The following is a 23,394-nucleotide window of genomic DNA, read 5'->3' as shown; positions in this document are numbered from 1 at the left end:
CAGTGCCTACTTTTGATTCCTTGGTCCTTTATAGATACAGATAAGCCAGACATTCTTTTGTGGGGGTTGGCTGATTGCCTGTAAATGCGGGGGGGGGGGAAACCCACCTTGCGAGCAAATAAAAATAGTTTGCGTGTAATTTATTGAGATTAAGTACAGACTGAATTAAGCCAGCGGGTAGTAAATCCCAACTGACATGAAGGGCCTGCTTGTAACAGGGTTACATTCTCATTAATGCCTAACTTTAAACCTCTGTGTCTTCCTGATTCAGTTTTCTCTGCTGGAATTCAGATGTGCTTATTTTGCTTTGTTTCTGTATGAGTAGGGTTGCCTACCTCCAGGTAGTAGCTGGAGATCTCCTTCTAGTACAACTGATCTCCAGCCGATAGAGATCAATTCACCTGGAGAAAATGGCCACTTTGGCAATTGGACTCCATGGCGTTGAAGTCTCTCCCCTCCCCAAACCCCGTCCTCCTCAGGCTCCGCCCCAAAAATCTCCCGCTGGTGGCCAAGAGGGACCTGGCAACCTTATGTATGAGACTGTTCTTGAAGATGGTCTGGAAACTGAATTGAATCCAAAGACTTCTTTACACTGAGAGTCTTTCTTCAGTGCAAGAAGGGTGTTCCTGTAGGCGCCCTATCTTGCCTGGACTAAAAGAGTTGTGTGTGACACCAGGCTCAATCCAAGGTCACCTTTAAAGCCTTAAACTGCTTGTATCCCACTTCCTTGAAATCTACTTCCATATATACCTCCCTGCCCCTAGTGTTTGGGTAAGGCAACCTTGCTGTAGGTAGTAACATCACTGGAAATGTGATCAGATGTGTCTTGGGGCATCACAATGGAAGTGAAATGTTTGTGGAACCTCTCACACTGATGTGAGGTCCCAACTAGCTGCATCACTTGAAAGGTTCTGGCAAATGACAAAACTGAGTGAAACTTGCAGAGAAAATCCAAATCGTATGCAGTTAGAATCCAATAACCCAATTTCAGTGACCCTTACCAAAAGCATTGTCTCCCATGTTCAGGTTGTGAATTCTGCAGTTGAGGCAAATAGCTACTAGATAACACCTTCATAATTTCCTTGGTCCTCCACACTGCTCATGAGTAAATCATCAGTCATTTGCATTGGTTAGTGCTTTGTACGTTCCACATCTAGAAGTCAGAAAATCCACATCGACTAGAATGTACATTCACTTTTAGTACAGCTTGTTTTCCAGTTTCTGTACGGCATTCCAGACTAAAGGATGCTGTGTGGAAAAGGTCTCAGAGGTCGCAAGGAAGAAGGAAATCTCTTCAGTCTGAATTCTTCTTGAAGTCTAGCAAATTCCTGAATACTATCTCATTTCTATAATTCCCTCAGATTTTACTCTGACAGCTAATGTAGTACAGTACACTTGGGTAAAGCTGCATTGCCTAGCTAGCTAAATATCTTGATTAATAATAATTACAAGCTATCATAATATAGCATAATTTAGTGATCACTGAAAATCTGGAAGTGATAATTTGCTTAAACATGGCTGTGATGAAGACAGTGAGAGTGTGGCGTTTGAATATCCCATCTGTGTCTGTAACTGGAATTTGAGACAGGTCATTTGGCCCTAAAAAGTAGGCACATGGAGACTAGATATGGATTGGGGCTGTTACACTGGTTAAGGGGTGTGTAAACTCTCTCTCTCCCCCCTTTCACCAGTCAAAAATGCCATTCCCTGGCATTACTTTAAGTGGTTGAGGGGGGAAACCAGGGTCATTATGGGTATCTGTATTTTTTTCCTCATAAAACTTAAAGAAGGTCTGGGGAAAGAGGACCATTTCTAATTCCCTACACTGCACCCATGATCCAAATCAGGGGAATGATTGTCAGCCTCCAGGCAGGACCTGGAGATCTCCCAGAATTACAACTTATCTCTAGACGACAGAGATCAGTTTCCCTAGAGAAAATGGCTGCTTTGGAGTATGGACTGTATGGTATTATACCCCGCTGAGGTCCGTCCCTGAATCCCACTCTCCCCAGCCTCCATCCCCAAATCTCCAGGCATTTCCCAACTTGGAGTTGTCAACCCCTAATCAGAGGTCTTCTCTCCCCACCACAAGTACTTTTTAAAAGCCAAATTCTATATCTGGAGCTCCAGCATGACGTGTAATTTGGCTCTTAAGGAAGGAAACGTTTTGGAAAAGTGGCCTCCTTAGGCATTCGTGAGGTAACTGACACCTCAATCATATCTATATTTACATGGAAGTAAGCACCACCAAATTCATTTGTGCTTACACCCTAGGACGTGTATATAGGATTTTAGACTCTTAGCTGAAATCCAAAAGAATGTGATAATTATTTGCTATAATTTGTGCTTCTGATCGCACTTTAAACCTAGAGCGATAAGAGAATGTGTTTCATGAATAATACAGTACAGTACAGTACAGTAATAATAACAAAATTGACGAATTCTTACTGGGTAACTGTGTGCTTCAGTTTAGGCTTCATTCAGTTGTCTCTCAATCGGTTTTCTATCACCCTACCCCTGGTTTCAGTATAAATTCCCATCCTAATTCTGGTCCAGAGGAAGATAAATGTAAACAGCCAAAATGATTAGGGGACTAGAGCAACTGTCCTATGGGGAGTGGTTAAAACGCTTAGGGCTGTTGAGCTTGGAAAGGAGGCGGTTAAGGGGGGACATGATAGAGGTCTATAAAATTATGCATGGTATGGAGCGAGTGGACAGGGAGAAGCTTTTCTCCCCCTCTCATAATACTAGAATGCAGGGTCATCTGCTGAAGCTGGAGGGCGAGAGATTCAAAACAGATAAAAGGAAGTATTTCTTCACACAATGCATAGTTACATTGTAGAACTCCCTGCCCCAGGATGTGGTGATGGCTGCCAACTTGGAAGGCTTAAATGGGGGACTGGACTTGTTCCTGGAGGAGAGGGGTATTCATGGCTACTAGTAAAAATGTAGAGTAGTCATGATGCATGCCTGTTCTCTCCAGGATCAGAGGAGCATGGCTCTTATATTAAGGTGCTGTGGAACATAGATATTACTGCTGCAGTCGTCTTGTTTGTGGGCTTCCTAGAGGCACGTGGCTGGACACTGTGTGAACAGACTGCTGGACTTGATGGACCTTGGTCTGATCCAGCAGGGCCTTTCTTATGTTTTTAACAAGTGACATTTAACAAGTGACATTTTAAAAACAAATTGCAAGTGCAGAGAAGCATCTCTCTAAAAGGCACCATCTCTCCCCTCAGCAACCCCTTTCTTACCTTCCTCTGCCTACATTAGTGCCACCAGATGGCCACCAACCAACTCTCTTTCTCCCTCTTTAACAGTGCAGCAAAACATGTGGTGAGGGGTCCAAATACCGCAAAGTGATCTGCTTGGATCGAAACAGACAAGAAGTGGATGGACTTCACTGTGATCCGAGCAAGAGGCCACCTAGTGTTGAAAGTTGCAACCTGCCACCATGCGAGTACATATGGATTACAGGGGACTGGTCAGAGGTATGTGTCTCCTAGAGAAGAGGAGGGTTAGGCTTTAGGCTTAATGCGGGGGGGGGGGATCTCTAAACGATCTGCTCCAAATTCAAAGGATAAAGTGTGCTGATCAGTTGATTTATGTAATGCTTCACCTTATTTTCTTGGAGCATATCAGTAGGGTTGCCAGGTTCCTCTTTACCACCGGCAGGAGGTTTTTGGGGGCAGAGCCTGAGGAGGTTGGGGTTTGGTGAGGGGAGGGACTTCAATGCCATAGAGTCCAATTGACAAAGCGGCCATTTTCTTCAGGTGAACTGATCTCTATCATCTGGAGATCAGTTGTAATAGTAAGAGATCTCCAGCTAGTACCTGGAAGTTGGCAACCCTATTTGTCGGTGGTGGATTTCTTTGTTAGTAAATGGACTTGTGGTGGGGGGACTTAACTTGCGGAAGACAGAAAGAGAAGTAGGTGGAAGGGTTTGGCAGTGGCAAACAGGCTCCCAGTTAGACCATGACAGGAAGGAATTCTGAACTCGTAGAGCAGTCAAAAGTGCATCTGTCTGTTTTCTTGGTTTTCAAACTTGGTTCATATACCACTCCCAGTGTTTAATCTGAAGTGAGGCTGGGAGATGGTCTGTGGAATTTACAGCCCAAGCCAAGTAGGCCTTTTTAAGTCCAATTGGTATTTTTTTTCCTACCATCATGAGGATTTGCCACAACACATTTAAAAACAACATAAAATTGAGTATCACGGGTTATTAAAACATAGCTGTAGCTAACTTTTTAACTGAAACCAGAATCATGAAAATACTGACCCACTATCAAAGGCCATCCATAACTAAATTTTGTCAGAGACCCCAAGCCCGTGTGAGAGCCAGCATGGTGTAGTGGTTAAGAGTGGTGAACTCTGATGTGGAGAAATCTACAAGGGTTCAGCATGGCCATGGAAAAATAAAGTAACTGACAGGTAGGCACCTGCCACCGATCCCTTTCTGCTATCTGCTTTCACCCTTCCCCTGTTTTTTTGTTTTTTTGACAGATCTGCATTGTACTCAGTACTATGCAACCAAGAAAGCTGCAACTCAAATTTAGGTGCCTCTGGATCGGGCGCTGATGGAAAGGGTTGCAGAAACATTTTGTGTACTGTGATTGGTCCATCTATTCTGAAAATTAAAATTAAAAAAACCCAATAACCACCTCAAAATAAAAACCAAGTAGTTGCCAACTGAAAACGTCCATTTTTTTTGTGTAAATACGAGGCTCAGATCCATACTTCTTGCACAAATTTGAGTTGGCAGTTCTGTCCCACAACACTGAGCGCGCTTGTCAAGAGAAATCGACTGCTTTCCCATTGTTGCCAGAGCCGAGTGTAGATGGAAACAGACTGATCCAGACAGGTTCCTTCTGCATCGTATGAAGGAGCATTTCACACCTGGAAGAGCTGCAGCGAGAAATGACAGCACTTTTGCTGACCTAGCAAAACAGGGACAATTAAAGAGCAGAGTGGAGCTGAATCACAAACAGAAAACGCTTGCAGATATATGGTAGCAAGAAAAAGAACTGAGAAGAGCCAGGTGAATGTTTGGCATTTATATGGCTTCTCTCACTTTCCTTATCTCCCAATTCTGGATTATAGGCAGGAGGTGCGTTCTGAGAGCCTTAAATATGGAAGAGGGGCAGCTAGCTAAGCTTTGGTACTAATTACTGATCTAACAGTGCAATCCTAAAGAGAGTTACTCCTGTCTAAGCCCATTAATTTTGGTGAGTAACTCTGCATTGGATTGCACTGTAAATAATGCTGATAGAATTCCCAGAATAAATTGTCCTCGAAAGGTCGGCTTTTTTGCATAATGTTTCTTTATCCTTCTAAATTACTCTAGTTGTAAATTTTGGGGCATCTGGCGGGTTTAAACGTTTGTGAAAGGGCAGGGTGTAGAGAGAAGGAGTAAATGAGGAAATGCCAGATATATAGGAAGATAAAGGAGTCTCTTAGGCTAGGGAGTCATATAAAGACACGGTTGCCTGGCCTTTGGGCTTGCCCTACCGTTGATTTCCAGCCCTTTAAAAGAGACTTCGGCTAAGACGAAATTACAAAAGCTGTCTGATTCAGTTTGCATATCTCCATTTTGATTTTGTTTCTGCTTTGCGAGAAATGAACCCATCAGTCTTTATTTTCACTCTGATTTCTCTTTCCTTGGTCCTAATTTTCCCTATTACAATCAATATATTTTCCATTATTTTTGCATCAACTATGTCTAAATTGCCTGTAATGTATAAATGGCATAAAGTGGTATAAAAACCAAGTAAAAACAACAACAAAAATCAACTGTGACAGCAAAAGAGATAATGACAACATAGGAAAAGGAAATGACCAGATCAAGTCCTTTTTGCCAAAGACAGGCTTTCCCAAACAGCCTTAAAAGAAAGATAATCTGTAATTTATTCTTTTCTCAAAGTTATCACAATTCTATAATTTCAGTCCATGAGATGTTGCCATTCACATGGAGCGATGTGTTTCTACCGACAGGGCTCATATTTCTAGTCACTGGTATTGAAAAAGGGATTCATATAAAAGGAGAGACATTTCCTTTAGGTTGCAAGTGTATCTTTATCCCCTTCTTCTGCAACCATTTTATGTTACACATTTACTTCAGTGAAGGTTTGTTTTCAGATTATGGTGTGTGTCTAATACTCCCTGATTTTATGCTGTCAGGAAACCGCAGGATATCTGATCCAGCGGTAACTTGTAATATGTTCCTCACAATGGAAGTGTGGAGAAACAAAACCACCTTACATGGCAGCGGACAATCGTTTTCCCCCTTGCCATGTAAAAAGCAGAGTACACGCACAGCTGTAGATTATAACAGCAGTGGGTATCGTTAGCTGGTATATATAAAAGGGAGGAGACTGATGTAAGCCACTTTGGGGACCCCCATTGGGGAGAAAGGCGGGGTATAAATGAAGTATATAAATAAACAAATCGATGGTTAGTGCTCTGTATCTTCTGTGAAGTAAAAACTTGGAGCATTATATTTCAGAATTCCTTGTTCCATTTAAAAAAACAAAAAAAACAAGGCCATGTTAGCTTGGCCTGAAAATGCTAAGGCTTGTGGGAGATGATTGTAAAAATACAGGCAGTCAACCCTGTTTTGCAGTCGATAGCTGCTTGACAGCCCATTCCTGAAACCCACAGCGGCGGGGGACGACGTGGCTGCGGTGTAGGGTTGCCAACCTCCAGGTGGTGGCAGAAGACCTCCCGCTATTACAACTGATCTCCAGCCGACAGAGATCAGTTCACCTGGAGAAAATGGCCACTTTGGCAATTGGACTCTATGGCATTGAAAGCGGCCATTTTCTCCAGGTGACCTGATCTCTATCAGCTGGAGATCAGATGGCAATCTTAATTATAGCAAATTTTGCCAATTCTCCCTTCTGACTGTAGATGCTCAATTTACCTCTCATGCTGTCTCCCAGGAACTGCATTTGAGGAAGTCAATGGGTTGTCCTGGGGAGGAGATAGGAAAGTTTCACTCCACTGACAGAAGTGCCTCCCATTAGCAGAAAATGACATTTGGCTCCAAACCATCATCATCTATCTATGTATACTAGCCAGTCCACAGCATTCTGTCTCTTTGTCACATTATCCTGCTCATATGGTGTCAAAGGGAACCGGGAACTGGTTGAGGGGAGGGCAGTATGTCAGAAGACGTATCGTCCTCCCTTCCCCTTGAAACTATTTGTGGGAGTTGGAAAGGAAAGAAATGCATTTCTTCGTTATTTTGTCAGGAAAGGTGACTTTAACGGGGAAGGGAAATGAACAATGACATAGTGAAGGGGGTACTGAGTAGATTGAAGGGTGCAGTCTGAAGTAGCGATGTTGTGAAGTTCAAAATAAATGGGTTTGTAATGCAAATTTCTCTTGCTTCTAATGAAGCACAGTGCTTATTTAATGACAAGCCAGTTCCTCTTGCCTTACTTTATTACTCTACTTACAATTAACAATAAGATGTGTTTTGAAATTCTGTCCCATTTTGATGCTGGAATAGTTGGCATTCAGTGGACTTGGCAACGCAGGCCAGTAACCACATGCAGAAGTGTTGGATATATGTGACCCCTTAACTGATTTTGGTGCAGCTGTCCTACTTTCTGAAGCTGATGAGCTTTTTGCAAATGTAAATTGGTAGACAGCTCCCAAGGTGCTGCTTCCACCTCTTCCACAAGGGGATCCAATGTGGTAAATATGGAGCGTGCAGCAAGGTGTCATAGTGATGCACAATGTATGTGGAAGGAAAGGGAACACTGAACAACTATCCAATTAATGTGTTACCTCCTTCCATTCCCACACACTCCATTTCACATGCAGCAACAGGAGAATGCACAGGCTCAAATTTAAAAAAGAAAGAAGGAAAGAAAAGACAGTCCATGTAAGGCTCCAGGTAAAAAGAATTAAAAAATATTCACTAATGCAATTCATAATTGGCAGCCCAATCATGATTTAAGCAGGGGGGAATTCACCCATCATCACTAGTTCTTAAGTAACAGAAGATGAAAGCGGCTATGGGAAGGGAAAAGATAATGGGAAAAGATGGGGCTATATAATTCCCAACCCCTAAACCCATTCTGTCCATAAAGGTTTACAGGCCTGGAGCTGGTAGACAATAAAATAATGTTTTTATCCATGTATAACATTATCAAAAGACATTGGTTTTTATTTATTTATTTATCTATTGTTGTTTTTTGCAGTGTTCTGTGACATGCGGGAAAGGCTACAGGCAACGGCTGGTCTCCTGCAGTGAAATTTACACTGGGAAGGACCATTACGAGTACGGTTATCAGAACACAGTCAACTGCCCGGGCACACAACCAGCAAATGTAGACTCGTGCTTCCTGGGTGAATGTCCAGTTTTGGCAGTGTGGAGAGTTGGAAATTGGGGAAGTGTATGTTTCTCATACTTCTTTTTTAAATGTTTATTTTTCAATATAATGCAGCTTGACCTGTGCTAAAGGTTTATACCAGCCAAACAGGAGGAAAGATTGTTTACTACACACACACACACACAGAGAGAGAGAGAGAGAGAGAGAGAGAGAGAGAGAGAGAGATGCTTCCTTTTTCTAATAACTCTGTGTCTGTATGGCCCCTTGAACAACTGAGGGGCTGATAGATGAAGGAAGGAAGAACAGGGCAATTTAAGTAGGGATGACCAAATTTTGTTTAAATATTTGTAATCTTGTGCTGCTAGGAGCTATGGAACTTCCCTACCAGTCAACCCAAATTCCACTTACAGGGTCACATCTTTTCCTTCATTTAACTCTACCCTTTAGGAGCTCTGCGGCGCAGAGTGTTAAGCTGCAGTACTGCAGTCAAAAGCTCTGCTCACGACCTGAGTTCATCTGTGTGGCTTCTATGCAGTCCCACATTGGGCGCAGGCCAGCCACGGATAAGATTTGTCAGCTTCTAGCAAAATCTAAAAGAGAGTGCTCCCCCTCCCCTCCCCTTGGGGCATGCAATCTCCCCGCCCATGGTCACATGACCCAAGGGGGAGGGAGCACTCTTCCCTCCAGTTCTCTTTCTGCCGCCACGGAGAGAGAACGTGTCAGCACCTTCCTCTAGCCATGGAGCCTAAAAAACTCCACTTTTCAAGAAATGTAGTATGTGTGGTATTAAGATGGCGAAGAATGACTCCCACACTGAATGCCTCCTTTGTCTGGGGGAAGGCCACGTTCCGGCAACTTGCAAAAGTTGCTCCAAATTCACAAACAAGGCCTTGAGGGTTCGGTCGACTCGTTTACTTTCTCATCTTTACAAAGAGTCGCTTTGCCCACGAGGTCGTTCTGCTGAACCGGGTACTTCGACCGGTAAGTCCCAACTCGATGTGGGACCCACTACAAAAAAGTCCAAAAAAGTTGGCTATTCTAAAAAGCCTTCCTCCGTCGTTATTCGGCCAGGAAAGTTTATTGCTCCGGTTTTGCAAGATGGCTGCGGCCGTGGCTCATCGCACCATGCTTCCCGCTCCAAATCGCCTCGGCGTCGATCACCTTCGAGGTCGCCGAAATCCCTTCGACGCCGATCACCTTCGGCATCCCAAGCCAAGTCGCCTCGCTCGCCTCATCCGTCTGAGTCGCGAGCTCCCAACGAAGCTGCACAGCAGCCCATTACCATCGAGGATTCGCCTCCTCATTCCCTGGCTACCCCCTCGGTTCCGTGTCCGAGCAGGGCCCAGGAAGACTCGGCTGAGTTCAAACAGCACCTCCTTCACCTCTATAAAGATGTGCCTCCAGTGCTTAACAAGTCCCCACGGCCTGATGATAAAGGACCTCGGGCAGAACCTACAGAGCTCCAGGTCGGTGCCGATCAACCACCCCCTCCTGTGAGTGCTCATCAAGACACCCAACGTTCGGTTGAAAGGGACCTAGCGGAGTCTTCGAAGGGTTCGTCCCATCTCGAGCCCGGCCAACGGCCTCGGCGTCGATCAACTTCTCGGCGCCAGTCTCGATCCCCGGCTTCGTCCAGATCCACTCGGCGTTGGTCGAACTTGCGCCATCGCCTATCTACCCATCGGAGTCGATCTTCTCAACGTCGATCTTCTTCTCCACGTTGAGCCGAGCGTCGGAGTCGATCCGCTTTCTGCAGAAGCCGGTCATCTTCTCGTCAGAGTCGATCCCATCGTCGGAGTCGATCCCGTCGTCGGAGCCGTTCGTCCCGTCGGAGCTGTTCGTCCCGTCGGAGCTGTCAGGGCCGATCCAGTCATCGGTGCCGATCCTTTTCTCGCCACTCCCACTCTCATCGGTCTTCATCTAGACAGTCTTCTTCCGGTCATAGCCATTCATCCCGCTCACGTACCTCAGCCGTTCAACAACACCAGTCATCATCTAAACAGTCAGTTACCGGGCATTGCTGTTCACTTCATCCACTTGGTACAGATGTTCAACCTCGCCGTTCTTCATCCAAATAGCCAAACACCGGACATAGCCGTTCACTTCATTCAGGCAGTCCGATCAGTCAAAGGCGCTGCTACTCCTCTAGGAGCCAGTCTCCCTCTCGTCAGCATTGAGAGGTTTCTCGATGCCAATATCCTACTCCTTCCATCTACTTGGGCTCTTCGGTCAACAGGGTCCGTTTCGCTCTCCAAGGAAGCCAGCAACATCTGGGAATGGGCCATAGCTCACTGCGCTACTCTCATAGCAATTCACATTGCGGGCAAGAGCAATACACTAGCAGACGCTCTAAGTCGCCTTCCCAATCAAGCGCACGAGCTCACCCTGAGCAGCGATTGTCTCCACCAAATATTCCGCCATTGGGGTTACCCGCAAATAGACCTTTTTGCCACACACCTCAACTCAGTGTGTCCCAGGTTCTAATCGAGGGCGGGAGCCAGCCTGGGCTCAATGGGAGATGCCTTTCAGGCAGTTTGGAACGGGGCTTTGTTTTATCTCTTTCCCTCATTCCCTCTACTTCACAAGGCCCTAGCCAAGGTGAACCACGACAAGACAGATGTCATCATTGTCACTCCATTTTGGCCCTGGAGGTCGTGGTTCGCAGTGCTCATGTCACTTGCACAAGGGAATTACATTCTTCTTCTGAGGAATCCCTCCCACTCCCCCCCGGACCTGCAGCTTGCGGCCTGGAGGGTGCTACCCCGGGGCAGTGGTCCGACAGGGTAGCTAAGGTTCTGCTGCATTTGTTAAAGTGGAGACGTTTTTCTGATTGGGTTAAGGTTAAAAATATTTCACCAATCAATTGCCCACTGTCTGTTGTGTTTGATTACCTTCTATCCCTCAAAGATGATGGCTTATCTAATTCTTCCATTAAAGTTTATTTAGCCGCAATATCGGCTTTTCATCCGGATATTGACTCCTTCTCAGTTTTTTCTCATCCCCTTTCCAAAAGGTTTTTGAAGGGTCTCAATAACTTGTACCCTCCTGTCACTCCACCAGTTCTCCAGTAGAGTCTCTCCTTAGTCCTTTCACAACTCATGAGACCTCCGTTTGAGCCATTAGCTACTTGCGAATTGGCCTTACTATCTTTTTAGTTGCCATTACCTCGGCAAGGAGGGTGAGGGACATGTCAGCACTGTCACATTCCCCTCCTTATACTAAGTTCCACTCGGATAGGGTAGTATTGAACCTTAAGATTTCCTTTTTACCTAAGGTTGTTTCAGCCTTCCACCTTACACAGGACATTGTCCTTCCCTTTTTTTCCCCTCACCCATCCTCTGATGCTGATAGAGCATTACATTCCCTCGATGTCTGCAGAGCCCTTCTTTTTTACATTAAAAGGTCTCAGAACTTCCGTAAAGATGACAACCTTTTTGTTTGCTTTGGTGGACGCCGCAAGGGTCGTCGTGCTTCTCCTCAGACCCTCTCGAGGTGGATCACATCAACCATCAAAATGGCATATGAGTTTGCTCACCAGGAGTGCCCTCCTATGATCAAAGCGCATTTTACCAGAGCGTATGCGGCTTCCATCGCCTTTTCCTCTAAGATAGATCTCTGGGACATCTGTAAGGCTGCTACCTGGTCCACGCCCTCTACGTTTATGAAACACTATGCTATGGATGTGGACTCGGCAAGTGATGCAGCCGTGGGACATGCCGTACTGCAGTCTTTATTTTGGTGACTGTCCCACACCCACCGTCCTGGTAAGCGAGCTCACTACTCTCCCAATGTGAGACTGCATAGAAGCCATGCAGATGAAAAACAGAGTTTCACTTACCTGTAACTGTTGTTCATCTGGTGGATCTTCTATGCAGGCACACATCCCTCCCTCCTTCCCCGCTGTGGAACCTCTCCGCTAGACCAGTGGTTGGTTCCGTGGCGGCAGGTTGGAGAACTGGAGGGAACAGTGCTCCCTCCCCCTTGGGTCATGTGACCGTGGGCAGGGAGATTGCATGCCCCAAGGGGAGGGGGAGCACTCTCGTTTAGATTTTGCTAGAAGCTGACAAATCTTATCCGTGGCTGGCCTGCGTAGTCCCAATGTGTGCCTGCATAGAAGATCCACCAGATGAACAACAGTTACAGGTAAGTGAAACTCTGTTTTTCTATCCCAACAGAAGTCGGTTTCAGGTAGCCGGCTCAAGGTTGACTCAGCCTTCTATCCTTCCGAGGTCAGTAAAGTGAGGACCCAGCTTGCTGGGGGTAAAGGGAAGATGACTGGGGAAGGCACTGGCAAACCACCCCGCAAACAAAGTCTGCCTAGGAAAAGTTGGGATGTGACATCACCCCATGGGACAGGAATGACCTGGTGCTTGCACAGGGGACCTTTACCTTTTAACGCTACCCTTTATGATATGAGAACCTCTGCCATTTGTCCAGAGTTCACAAGGATCTAATCTTGCTGTGACCAATTGACTGTACTGCCTGGATACAAAAATAAAATCTATCCCATGTGAACGTTAGAAAAAACTTTTTCCAGCAGCATTGGTTTGTATTTGGAAGATGTATTTTCACCTGGCTTCACTCATTTCATTTTACATAGTTTGTTTTATTGTACATCTTAGCTACTGATGCGGGGAGGGGAGAGTCAGTCCAGTATATTAAAGAAATGCCACATTCAGCCACAGCTGTGCTTTGCTTGTGAAGATAGTTCCTTCCTTTCAGGAACTGTTACTTTCCACGTTGCCTTAGACACAAGAATGGCCTTAGTATTTGTGGGTTTCAGAGCAAGAGATTTCCATCAGACCAAAATGGGCTTTCTGCCTCTGAATACCTTAATACCTATCGTCTGGGAATCAGGGGCAGAAAAAATAGCAGCATTTGGGACTACTGGAGGTCCTCAGTGACTGAGAAGCCTGGCAGGGAAGAATGTTATGTTTAATCAGAACTAGTGACTGGTGGGTAACCACTAGTGTTGGGATAGGGGAGACATGAATACATGAAGCTGCCTTATACTGACTCAGACCATTGTCTGCTCTGCCTGGCAGTGGCTTTCCTGGATCTCTGATTGATGTGTTTCATACCACCTGGTGATCCCTTTAACTAGAAATGCGGGGGATTGAACTTGGGACCTTTTGCATGCCAAGCGGTTGCTGTACTCCTGAGCCACAGCACTTCTTGAGGCAGTGATTTGAGAACAGAGTGGGTAAAGTGGGCTGCAGGAATTTGTAGGCTACCATTGACCATCAGCTGATGGCAGCAACTGTCTAGTACATTGAGAGCCAGCATGGTGTAGTGGCTAAGAGTGGTGGTTTGGAGCGGTGGAGTCTGATCTAGAGAACCGGGTTTGACTCCCCACTCCTCCACATGAGTGGCAGAGGCTAATCTGGTGAACTGGATTTGTTTCCCCACTCTTCCACATGAGCGGTGGAGGCTAATCTGGTAATCTGGTGAAGTGGATTTGTTTCCCCACTCCTATACACATGAAGCCAGCTGGGTGACCTTGGGCTAGTTACAGCTCTCTCAGCCCCACCTACCTCACAGGGGTGTCTGTTGTGGGGGTGGGAAAGTGATTGTAAGCCGGTTTGATTCTTCCTTAAGTGGTAGCGAAAGCCAGCATATAAAAACCAACTCTTCTTCTTCTTGTCCTCCCTCTCCTTCTTCTTCTTCTTTCCCCAACGAGCTCAAGCAACATACATTGTGAGAAGTACCTTAGGTTGACAGAGAAGTCATTTTCAGACACGAAGTAGGAGTCCACCAACAGGAGCAATTCTGTCAACATGATGGTTGCCATTTTGTGTGACTAGGGCAGCGCACAGATATTCCCATCGCACACAGCTTTGGTACATGCAAACACATGAAATGGTGGCTGCTTGTATTGGGAGCATTATGGGTAGCACACACTTCCATTGGTGAGCTCCTGGTACGCCTGATACAATGACTGACCCACTGTCACCCAGCAAGCTTCATGGCAGAGTGGGGTTTTGGACTCAGACCTCCCAGATCCTAAACCACTATTAACCACTACACTAGCTCTCTGAGTGGGGATATCAGGAGTCTGGTGCCTGATATAGCACAGCTCCATAGCCTTCTGCTGAAACTTTATAATTTATGGAAAGCACTAACTGGTCCCTGAATTCCAAAAAAATGTACACAGCACTAAGATATGCCTGAGCTAGTTGACTGTATATTTTGTCCTTGGACATGCTACAAAGCATCAGTACCTGTTCTCTTTGTGCAGTCACTGATAATGAAGTTTAGTTTGTGGTTTCTTTGCAGGAAAATGGTACTAGCATTCCTCCAGTGGTCCCTTCTTTTAAATGGCACATTGGATTGCCTGAGCATACGTAGCTACAGCAGTGTGTCTCATGGCAAGTCTTTCTGTTTGCAAATATACATGGTAGCATGCGGTTTCCAGCACTACATGTGAGAATCAGCATGCCAGTTGAAAAACACTCATTCTCTTCTCCCACCCCTTTAATTTTTTTTAATCATTACACACAACTATCTTGGTGTGTTTTTTAAACCATCTTGGCCCAAATTTACAAAATATGTACAAAGTATCTCTCTGTGTCTCAGTAATGAAACTGACACTGGTTGTCTTTGTTTTCTAGTGCTCGGTGACTTGTGGGATTGGGGTAATGCACCGGTCGGTTCAGTGCCTTACGAACGATGACCAGGCAAGCAATTTATGCCTTGATGATTTGAAACCTGAAGAGAGAAGAACATGCCACAATATTCACGAATGTAAGAGGCTTTCTAGATGAACTGAAATAGCTGGAACGTTCCTTTTAATGCTATATTAGCGCTAGTCTCAAACTAACAGCAGTAATATTGTCGAAGGCTTTCACGGTCAGAGTTCATTGGTTCTTGTAGGTTATCCGGGCTGTGTAACCGTGGTCTTGGAATTTTCTTTCCTGACGTTTCGCCAGCAACTGTGGCAGGCATCTTCAGAGTAGTAACACTGAAGGACAGTGTCTCTGTCCTTCAGTGTTACTGAAGAGACACTGTCCTTCAGTGTTACTACTCTGAAGATGCCTGCCACAGTTGCTAGCGAAACGTCAGGAAAGAAAATTCCAAGACCACGGTTACACAGCCCGGATAACCTACAAGAACCAATAACAGCAGTAACTCTGTGTCCTGTCCCCACATAATGGGGGCTGTGATGCCAAGTTGCCGGGAGGTCGCCATTCACTGGAAGCAGGTGCTACTGTGTTTGGTAACAAAGGGGAGCCCGCAGATCGTAAAGATCTGATAATTCTTAAGGAAAAGATTCCAAAATTATCAGGGGATTGTTGCAGGGGTAACCGTACTGATGTTTACTACCTTTCCCCCTGTATTTGTACTTCATTTTCATATCACCTACTCGAGGGCTTCTCTGTTCAAGTGGTACATGTGGGTACTAGAATCATAGAGTTGGAAGGAACCACCAGGGTCATCTAGTCCAACCCCCTGCACAATACAGGAAATACACAACTATCTCCCCCCCACACACCCAGTGACTCCTACTCCATGCCCAGAGGAAGGCCAAGAAGGCCTCCCTCTCATGATCTGCCTAAGGTCATAGAATCAGCATTGCTGACAGATGGCCATCTAGCCTCTGCTTAAAAACCTCCAGGGAAGGAGAGCTTACCACCCCCTGAAGAAGCCTGTTCCACTGAGGAACCGATCTAACTGTTAGAAAATTCTTCCTAATGTCTAGATGGAAACTCACTGATTTAATTTCAACCCGTTGGTTCTGGTCTGACCTTCTGGGGCAACAGAAAACAACTCATCACCCTCCTCTACATGACAGCCCTTCAAGTACTTCAAGTACTGTCCTCCATCTTAAAACAATTTCTTTAAAGGTCACAAAACATCGCAGGTATAAGAGAGGACAAGTTATATCGTCACTAGTTAATGAAGTTTCAGGCATTATCAGAGAGGGACCTTTCCCATTGGATTTATATGTTTAGTACGTTTTTATCCTGCTCTTCCACCAAGGAGCTCTGGGCAGTATGTAGTCTCCTGTCTTCCATTTTATTCTCAAAAAAAGGTACGAGGTAAGTTTGGGTGAGACAGAATTACTGGCTTGAGGTCATCTAGTGAGCTTCATAGCAGACTGGGGAGTTGGAACTGGGTTTCCCAGTTCCTAGCCAGCGTGGTGTAGTGGTTAAGAACGGTGGTTTGGAGCAGTGGAGTCTGATCTGGAGAACTGGGTTTGATTCCCCACTCCTCCACATGAGAGGTGGAGGCTAATCTGGTGACCCAGCTTGGTTTCCATGAAGCCAGCTGGGTGACCTTGGGCTAGTCACAGCTCTGTCAGAGCTGTCTCAGCCTTACCTACCTTACAGGGTGTCTGTTGTGGGAAGGGGAAGGGAAGGTGATTGTAAGCCAGTTTGAGTCTCCCTTAAGCGGTAGAGAAAGTCGGCATATAAAAACCAACTCTCCTTCTTCTTTTAGTCCAACACTCTGAACCATAACACCACCTTGGGTCTCTCTGGTTCCCATTTCCACAACTATATAACACACACAACATTAATAGTTCGGTCATAGGGGCAAGAGCCATTGCTGAGCAGCTCCTTCTTCCATTATGAAATGGTGTCAGAAATAACAGTAGAGGAGTTCATAGCATGGCTTGCTCCTATACAGGATTGCCTCTCCTAATACCTGAAGTGATGCTGGTTTGAGAAGGATCTGCTTCTGATCTCCACTCATGCAACTAGAGCAGGGGTGTCAAATTCAATTGTTACATGGGCCAGATGTGACATAAATGTCATTTGGTCCAGCTGGGCCATGCCTCACCAGCCCAGATAGAGAGGCTGGCTCGCCGGCCAGATAAGAGCTCTCAAGGGGCCGGGGGCTAGCCCGTGGGCCTTCTGTTTGACACCTCTGAACTAGAGCATCTGTTCATATATTTATGGTGTGTCAGAGACATGTGTGGTGGCAGTTCCCACATGCTGAAGATAGCATTAGAAAGGCCACACAAAATAATGACAGGTCTGCCAGCTAGTAAAATAACCATGCTTTCTAAAGCAGCAAGGTACTGCAGAAGAAAAAGATGATATCCCCAGAACAGAAGTTAGGAAGAATACCAAGCTGGATATAATAAAATATATATGAAAGAAAGTATTCACAGAGATGGTGAGTCATTACTGAGTCAAGAAGTGTGCTTATTCTAGCTAAACAGCAAGGCTAGGTAGGTATTAAATTCAGCTCCAATTAGGTGGTATTATCTAGGCTGGCACTGAACCCTCTAGAACAAAGTTTTACCTCCTGCTGTGCTCTATTTGATTAACGTTGTTGCTGTTGTGGGTTGATGGGGCAATTTTCAGTATCCTGCCTAGCTAGGCAGTTTATGGTCTTTAGAGACACAGAACAAATGAAATGATAATATTTAATTGGGCCAATCCAGTTCAATATCTTTGCATTTTTTAAATTTAAAACAACAGTCTGTCACACTAATTCCATTGTTGCTTAGTTACTAACATTTCTCTGATTTAGGTGAGTTACCAACAAGCTGCAAGGAAGTAAAAACTCTCAAAGGCGTCAATGAAGATGGAGAATTTTACCTTACAGTCAAAGGAAGGCTCTTAAAGGTTTGTTTGAACCACCTCGTACAAGCAGGTTATAGAGTTCCAGGGCTTCAGGAAATCTTGAGGGCCTGATTGTGGGCTATCAAAAAGCACTGAGGACAATCAATAAAAGAGTCATCGATCTGGACCATGTTTGTACCTAGTCATGCACAAGGCACTTATGTTCTCTTTCTGCAATAAGAATTTCCCCTCTCCTACCCTTCCCTCGTACTTAAATTTCCTTACAGTCCCTAGTCACAGATGGGCTCTCACACTGAGCAGATTAAATGTTTTGCCAATTTCACATGAGTGGTGGACACTAATTTGGAGAACCAGGTTTGATTTCCCTCTCCTACACATGAAGACTGCTGGGTAACCTTGAGCTAGTCACAGTTCTCTCAGAACTCTGTCAGCCCTTTCTTCCTCACAGGGTTCCTGTTGTGGGGAGAGGTAGGGAAGGTGATTGTAAGCTGCTTTGAGACTCCTTAAAGAGAAAAGCAGAGTATGAAAGCCAACTCTTGTTCTTCTACTACTACTGCTACTCCTGTGATGTCTGCCTTGTTGGCATGTTCCATCTGTTGATTTTCTAATCCTTCATTCGGTGGCTAGTGATGAAATTGTGGCCTTGTTTCCCATAGATATATTGTGCTGGCATGGAATCTGCCAGACCAAAAGAATATGTGACTCTTGTAAATGGTGAAGCGGAGAATTTTTCTGAAGTCTACAGCTACAGGTAAGAACATCAGCGGTCCACTATTTGATGATACTTTGTTTTCTGTTCCTGGTGTTTTATTTCCTGTCATAAGTAGAAAAGGGACTTTCTTTTGATTCAGGTTACATAACCCGACCGAATGTCCGTATAATGGGAGCAGAAGAGAAGACTGCCAGTGTAGGAAAGATTACACAGCAGCTGGGTTTTCTGCCTTCAGCAAAGTAAGGCTGGACCTGAACGCTATGCAGATAATAAGTGAGTACCAACAGGGCTGAATAATAAAGTCTCTCTCTTTTTTATTCTCGTTGTCTCATTATCTGTTTAAAACTAAGCAAGTCTAGCAAGCAATGCCCCTGCATTGCCTAGGTTAAAACATTATATTATACTACCCTGCACTTGAAAGGTAGTGTCACTTAAAATCACAATAATGAGTACTTTATTATTCAGTTCAGGCAAGGGGAGGGGGAAAGGTCTTCCCTGTTGCTCTGAATTATTTCGCCCTACTGCACATTCAGCTGGTCATGTCTCCAGGGTGTTCATTTTTTGTTGTTGCAACATTCAAATCATGTTGCCATGTAAGTTCTACTTCATATTTGACTCCATTTTGTGCAGAATCGAGATCCGTTCCCAGGGCTCCTTTCAGATTTGACCTGTTGGACTGAATGGAGGGTAGATCTCACTCTTTAGCCATAATGTCATAGCTTGTTTTTATTTCGTCCAGAGCTAGGCCTACAGACAGTGCCTGTGGAAAAGTTCCTGAAGGGTGGAAATGAGTTTTGAATATGGCCAATGGGAGGGATTTTCTTAGGCTGCAGGTCTTTAAACTCTGTTGGGACCAAAGTCCCAAAGCTCACCGCTGTAGGGTTGCCAGCCTCCAGGTACTAGCTATCTGTCCTTCCTTCCTTCCTTCCTTCCTTCCTTCCTTCCTTCCTTCCTTCCTTCCTTCCTTCCTTCCTTCCTTCCTTCCTTCCTTCCTTTGGTAGGTTATTTATATTGATAATTTATATCCTCCCCCCATAGCATTGCCAGCCTCCAGGTACTAGCTAGAGATCTCCTGCTATTACAGCTGATTTCCAGCCGATAGAGATCTGTTTCCCTGGAGAAAATGGCCACTTTGGCAATTGGACTCTGGCATTGAAGTCCCTCCCCTTCCCAAACCCCAACCTCCTCAGGCCCCACCCCCAAAACCTCCCACAAAGAGGGACCTGGCAACCCTACACTGCTGCCACTCTCCAAACAAAATTTTAGGAGAAGCTTTTCTTAATGTCACCCTGCTCTTCCAGTCCCTCCCAAGACAATCCTGAAATGTCAAACATGATGCAAAACATAAGGCAAAGGGGGAGGGGATAAGCAGACCAAGGGGAGTGGAAATACCAGCTATGTCTGTGATCCTGAGCATAATTCCTCAGTGTAAAATTATAATTAAAATATTGGTGCCCCTGCCTCTTTCAAATGCCTCTATTCTTAAAGATGAAAGGTCTCCCACAGAATGGTTACTTTAATATGCATACATGTTTACATTTCTTGCCAAGTCGTGCATGTAATTGACAACAGTACTGTTCAGTGAGGATCCCACTGGATTCACGAGATTAATGCATGAAGGCAGGTGCACTGTATTTAATAATGATCAAATGTTTGGATTTTTTTTTCTTTCCCCACTTCTCCCTTCCCTCTGCCTCTTTGCTTTTTACCAAATATTTTTCCACAGCAACCGATTTGCAGTTTGCGCAGACACTTGATGGACGACCTGTTCCTTTTGCCACTGCCGGGGATTGCTACAGTGCAGCCAAGTGCCCACAGGTACCTTGACAATAATGCTGCAAGGAAAAGGGCCACACACACACAAACATCTCACTTGGTGTTGTCGCCATTTGTTAGACACCCGTCAAGATGCGGGGATAACAGTGTCCGGTAGCTGGAGACCATCATAACAAAACATACATTCCTTAACTGAGATGGGGTTGCTTTGTTAGTAGGAAAGTAGGTGGTGCACATTGTAGATAAGAAAAGCTGAACTTGCTGATCCAAGCTAATGTTGAGAGGGAATGCAGAATGAATGCAAAAAGTAATTTTTGGCTTGAGTCATTTCCTTCAGTCGGGGAATCCTGGTTTGTGATAGCTGATGGTATTGGGTTTGCAGTGGTCATGTTACACAACCATATTCTTCCTGTGATACTTGAAGTGGATAATATGAACCCTGTGGTTATGATAATTACCTTTCAGTTCACAGTGTCAAAAGCTTTTTTAAAAAGCTGATTTTGTTCAAAATTTGTTCAAAACTTAATTTTGTTCCTCAGTACAAGCTTTTAAGATACTGCACTGTGAAGGGATCATTCTCCCAAGATTGGGGCTAGTGAGACCAACTTGGGCTTGCCTCAGGCAGGGGATTCAGGACACAGCATTGTCCTGCCTATCTTCACCAGCATCCTATCCCCCCCCACCCATCCTCTATGATTGCCACTCCCTTGTCGCCTCCTCAGGCCTCTTTTAAAACCACGTGGCAAGCCACACATACCCTGTAAGGCTTCCTGAAAGCTCACAAAATAACTTTCTCTCATGAGAACGTGCTCATCATTTTGGTTTTCTTGGCAACAGGGAAACAAAAATGGTAGCCAAACTCTCACAAGAAGGGATGCCAAACCCCTGCCGGTTTGGCTCACACCGTATTTGCTGGTCAGAAACAGGGCACTCAGTTTTCAAGGATCGGGTCAACTGTTTGTCGGACAGTTCGGGGCTGTTTGTTGTATTGCTTTACTGTATTCCTTCCTGAACCTGCAGCACAGCACAGCCGGCTTTTTGTACATGCTCATTCTCACGCAATCTTATTGAGTTTTCCTACCCCTACCCCCCCCCCCATCCTTGCTGCATAATTTCTCTACTAAGCAGGCTATTGTTTAAATAGACAATTAAACCAGTCATAAATCATATACATCAGTCATAAATAAATGCTGTATGTTAATGAAATCCTATTCTTTGATGTTTGTCTACGTAGTCCCTGGCAGTGTTAGTGACTGCCTATTGGGTTAAATCAGCAGTGCTTTTGCGGGTGCACACTTTTGCGAAAACCTGACAAAAACCTGTTCGGCTGGCTTCGTGGGTGTTCAGCACAAACCAAAGAAGCTGGGTGATTTGGTCACGTCTGGCTGATGCCTCTGAGCGCATACGTTCCACTGTCAATCATGTTTGCAGTGGAATTTGCAGCATCCATACCCTCAAGAGTTTGGGAAACCATATAGGGCATGTATGATCTGCCAAGTTATTTTTAAAGTAAGCTCAGGGATCAGTTACTCTGACTTCTGGTAGAGATAGCAGCAGAGGGAGTGAAGGAAGGTGGTGGCACTGAAAGCTGGCCTCAAGCAGGCTCTGGATTGAGCCGGCGTTTCCCCGGGCCATCCAGCCCTATCCGTTTGGCTCTGCTCCTAGAAAGAAACCTCTAAAACCTCTTTACATAAGAAAAGTGTTGTCCATAATGGATGTTAGATTCCAAACGCAATAGATTTAAAGATGGTACATCTCCTTGGGTCCATCATTCTGCCTCTTCCCTAATTAACACATCTACATGCGTGGATCTTCAATGTCAATTGATTTACTAGAGTACGGATTGGTACAGTTTAATCTACACGTGTTGGGACATTGTGATGGGACCACCCATGAGCCCTTTGTTTGTATCCACAAACTTAATATTCTGCACTATCCATGATGGTTTGATTTGAGGAGGGATGGATAATCATCATCATAATTCTAGTCCTCTTGAGCTTTTTGTATGCTTTTGCTATGTAATGTAAACTGTCTTGGCTATGTGACAGCCATTAGATTTTAAGTCTTTGAACTGAGAGGAAAAGAGAGAAGGAAAAAAACTCTTCTTTTTCACACTAGATATAATTGCATGAATAAAGTGTCTTACTGAGAATTAACAATGTTCACCTGTACATTGGGTAAAATTGAGAAAGAAAATGTTTAGGGGTTCTTTTTAGCAAGCAAGAGTGAGACCAAGATAAAAGATACAAAAAATTGTAGTCTAATTGATTATCTAATTGAAGAAGAAGAAGAGTTGGATTTTATATGCTGACTTTCTCTACCACTTAAGGAAGAATCAAAATGGCTTACAATCATCTTCCCTTCCCCTCCCCACAACAAACACCCTGTGAGGTAGGGGGGGCTGAGAGTGTGTGACTAGCCCAAGGTCACCCAGCTGGCTTCATGTGTAGGAGTGGGGAAACAAATCCAGTTCACCAGATTAGCCTCCACCCCTCATGTTGAAGAGTGAGGGAATCAAACCCGGTTCTCCAGATCAGACTCTACCGCTCCAAACCACCGCTCTTAACCACTACACAGTCTGAATGTGGTTATTTAGGACATATCAAACCGGGACGTGAAACCATAGTTTGAAGTTGCTTTATTAACCACACTTGATCTTAACTGTGGTTTTGCATGATGTATGAATGAGGACATTCTTCCACCACCCTTGAATCCTCCCAAGCCACAGAGATGCCAGAGCAAGGAAAATGAAACCAGCATTTGTGAAGGCAAATCAGGCTTTGAATGATTGTTTGTGAATTGAATCTGGGTTTTGCTGATGAACCATACTTGGAAATAAGTCGAGGTTTCGCATTACATCAGAACTGAACGTTTGTACCGAATTATTAAATCAAATATGTGAATGCCCACTCTGGGTTAAGAAGGGGGTGGGGGAGAAAAGGCAACTGCTTCTTCAGTGATTCCAATGTGGATGCAAGCTATGCTTGACTTTCTCCAGCATTAGCAGAACATTAAAAAAAATTGAGCTTACCAG

The 23,394-nt window shown here is 44.9% G+C and overlaps 1 protein-coding gene across 2 annotated transcripts in view; it reads left to right on the top strand.

Moving 5' to 3' along the window:
• The window catches only part of ADAMTS9 (ADAM metallopeptidase with thrombospondin type 1 motif 9), a 171,528-nt gene that overhangs the window by 144,765 nt on the left and 3,369 nt on the right, over nucleotides 1-23,394 (top strand). For both annotated transcript variants that reach the window (XM_056860504.1, XM_056860496.1), the window contains exons 31-37: nucleotides 3,321-3,491; nucleotides 8,208-8,402; nucleotides 14,951-15,083; nucleotides 17,820-17,914; nucleotides 18,529-18,623; nucleotides 18,724-18,857; nucleotides 20,311-20,402. In XM_056860504.1, the coding sequence (XP_056716482.1) occupies nucleotides 3,321-3,491; nucleotides 8,208-8,402; nucleotides 14,951-15,083; nucleotides 17,820-17,914; nucleotides 18,529-18,623; nucleotides 18,724-18,857; nucleotides 20,311-20,402 (915 nt within the window). The remainder of the gene's footprint in view (nucleotides 1-3,320; nucleotides 3,492-8,207; nucleotides 8,403-14,950; nucleotides 15,084-17,819; nucleotides 17,915-18,528; nucleotides 18,624-18,723; nucleotides 18,858-20,310; nucleotides 20,403-23,394) is intronic.

Source organism: Euleptes europaea, chromosome 1 (genome assembly GCF_029931775.1).
Source record: "Euleptes europaea isolate rEulEur1 chromosome 1, rEulEur1.hap1, whole genome shotgun sequence".
Taxonomy (NCBI): Eukaryota; Metazoa; Chordata; class Lepidosauria; order Squamata; family Sphaerodactylidae; genus Euleptes; species Euleptes europaea.
Note: the sequence above shows the minus strand (reverse complement) of the source record. Positions and strands in the feature narration are given on the sequence as shown.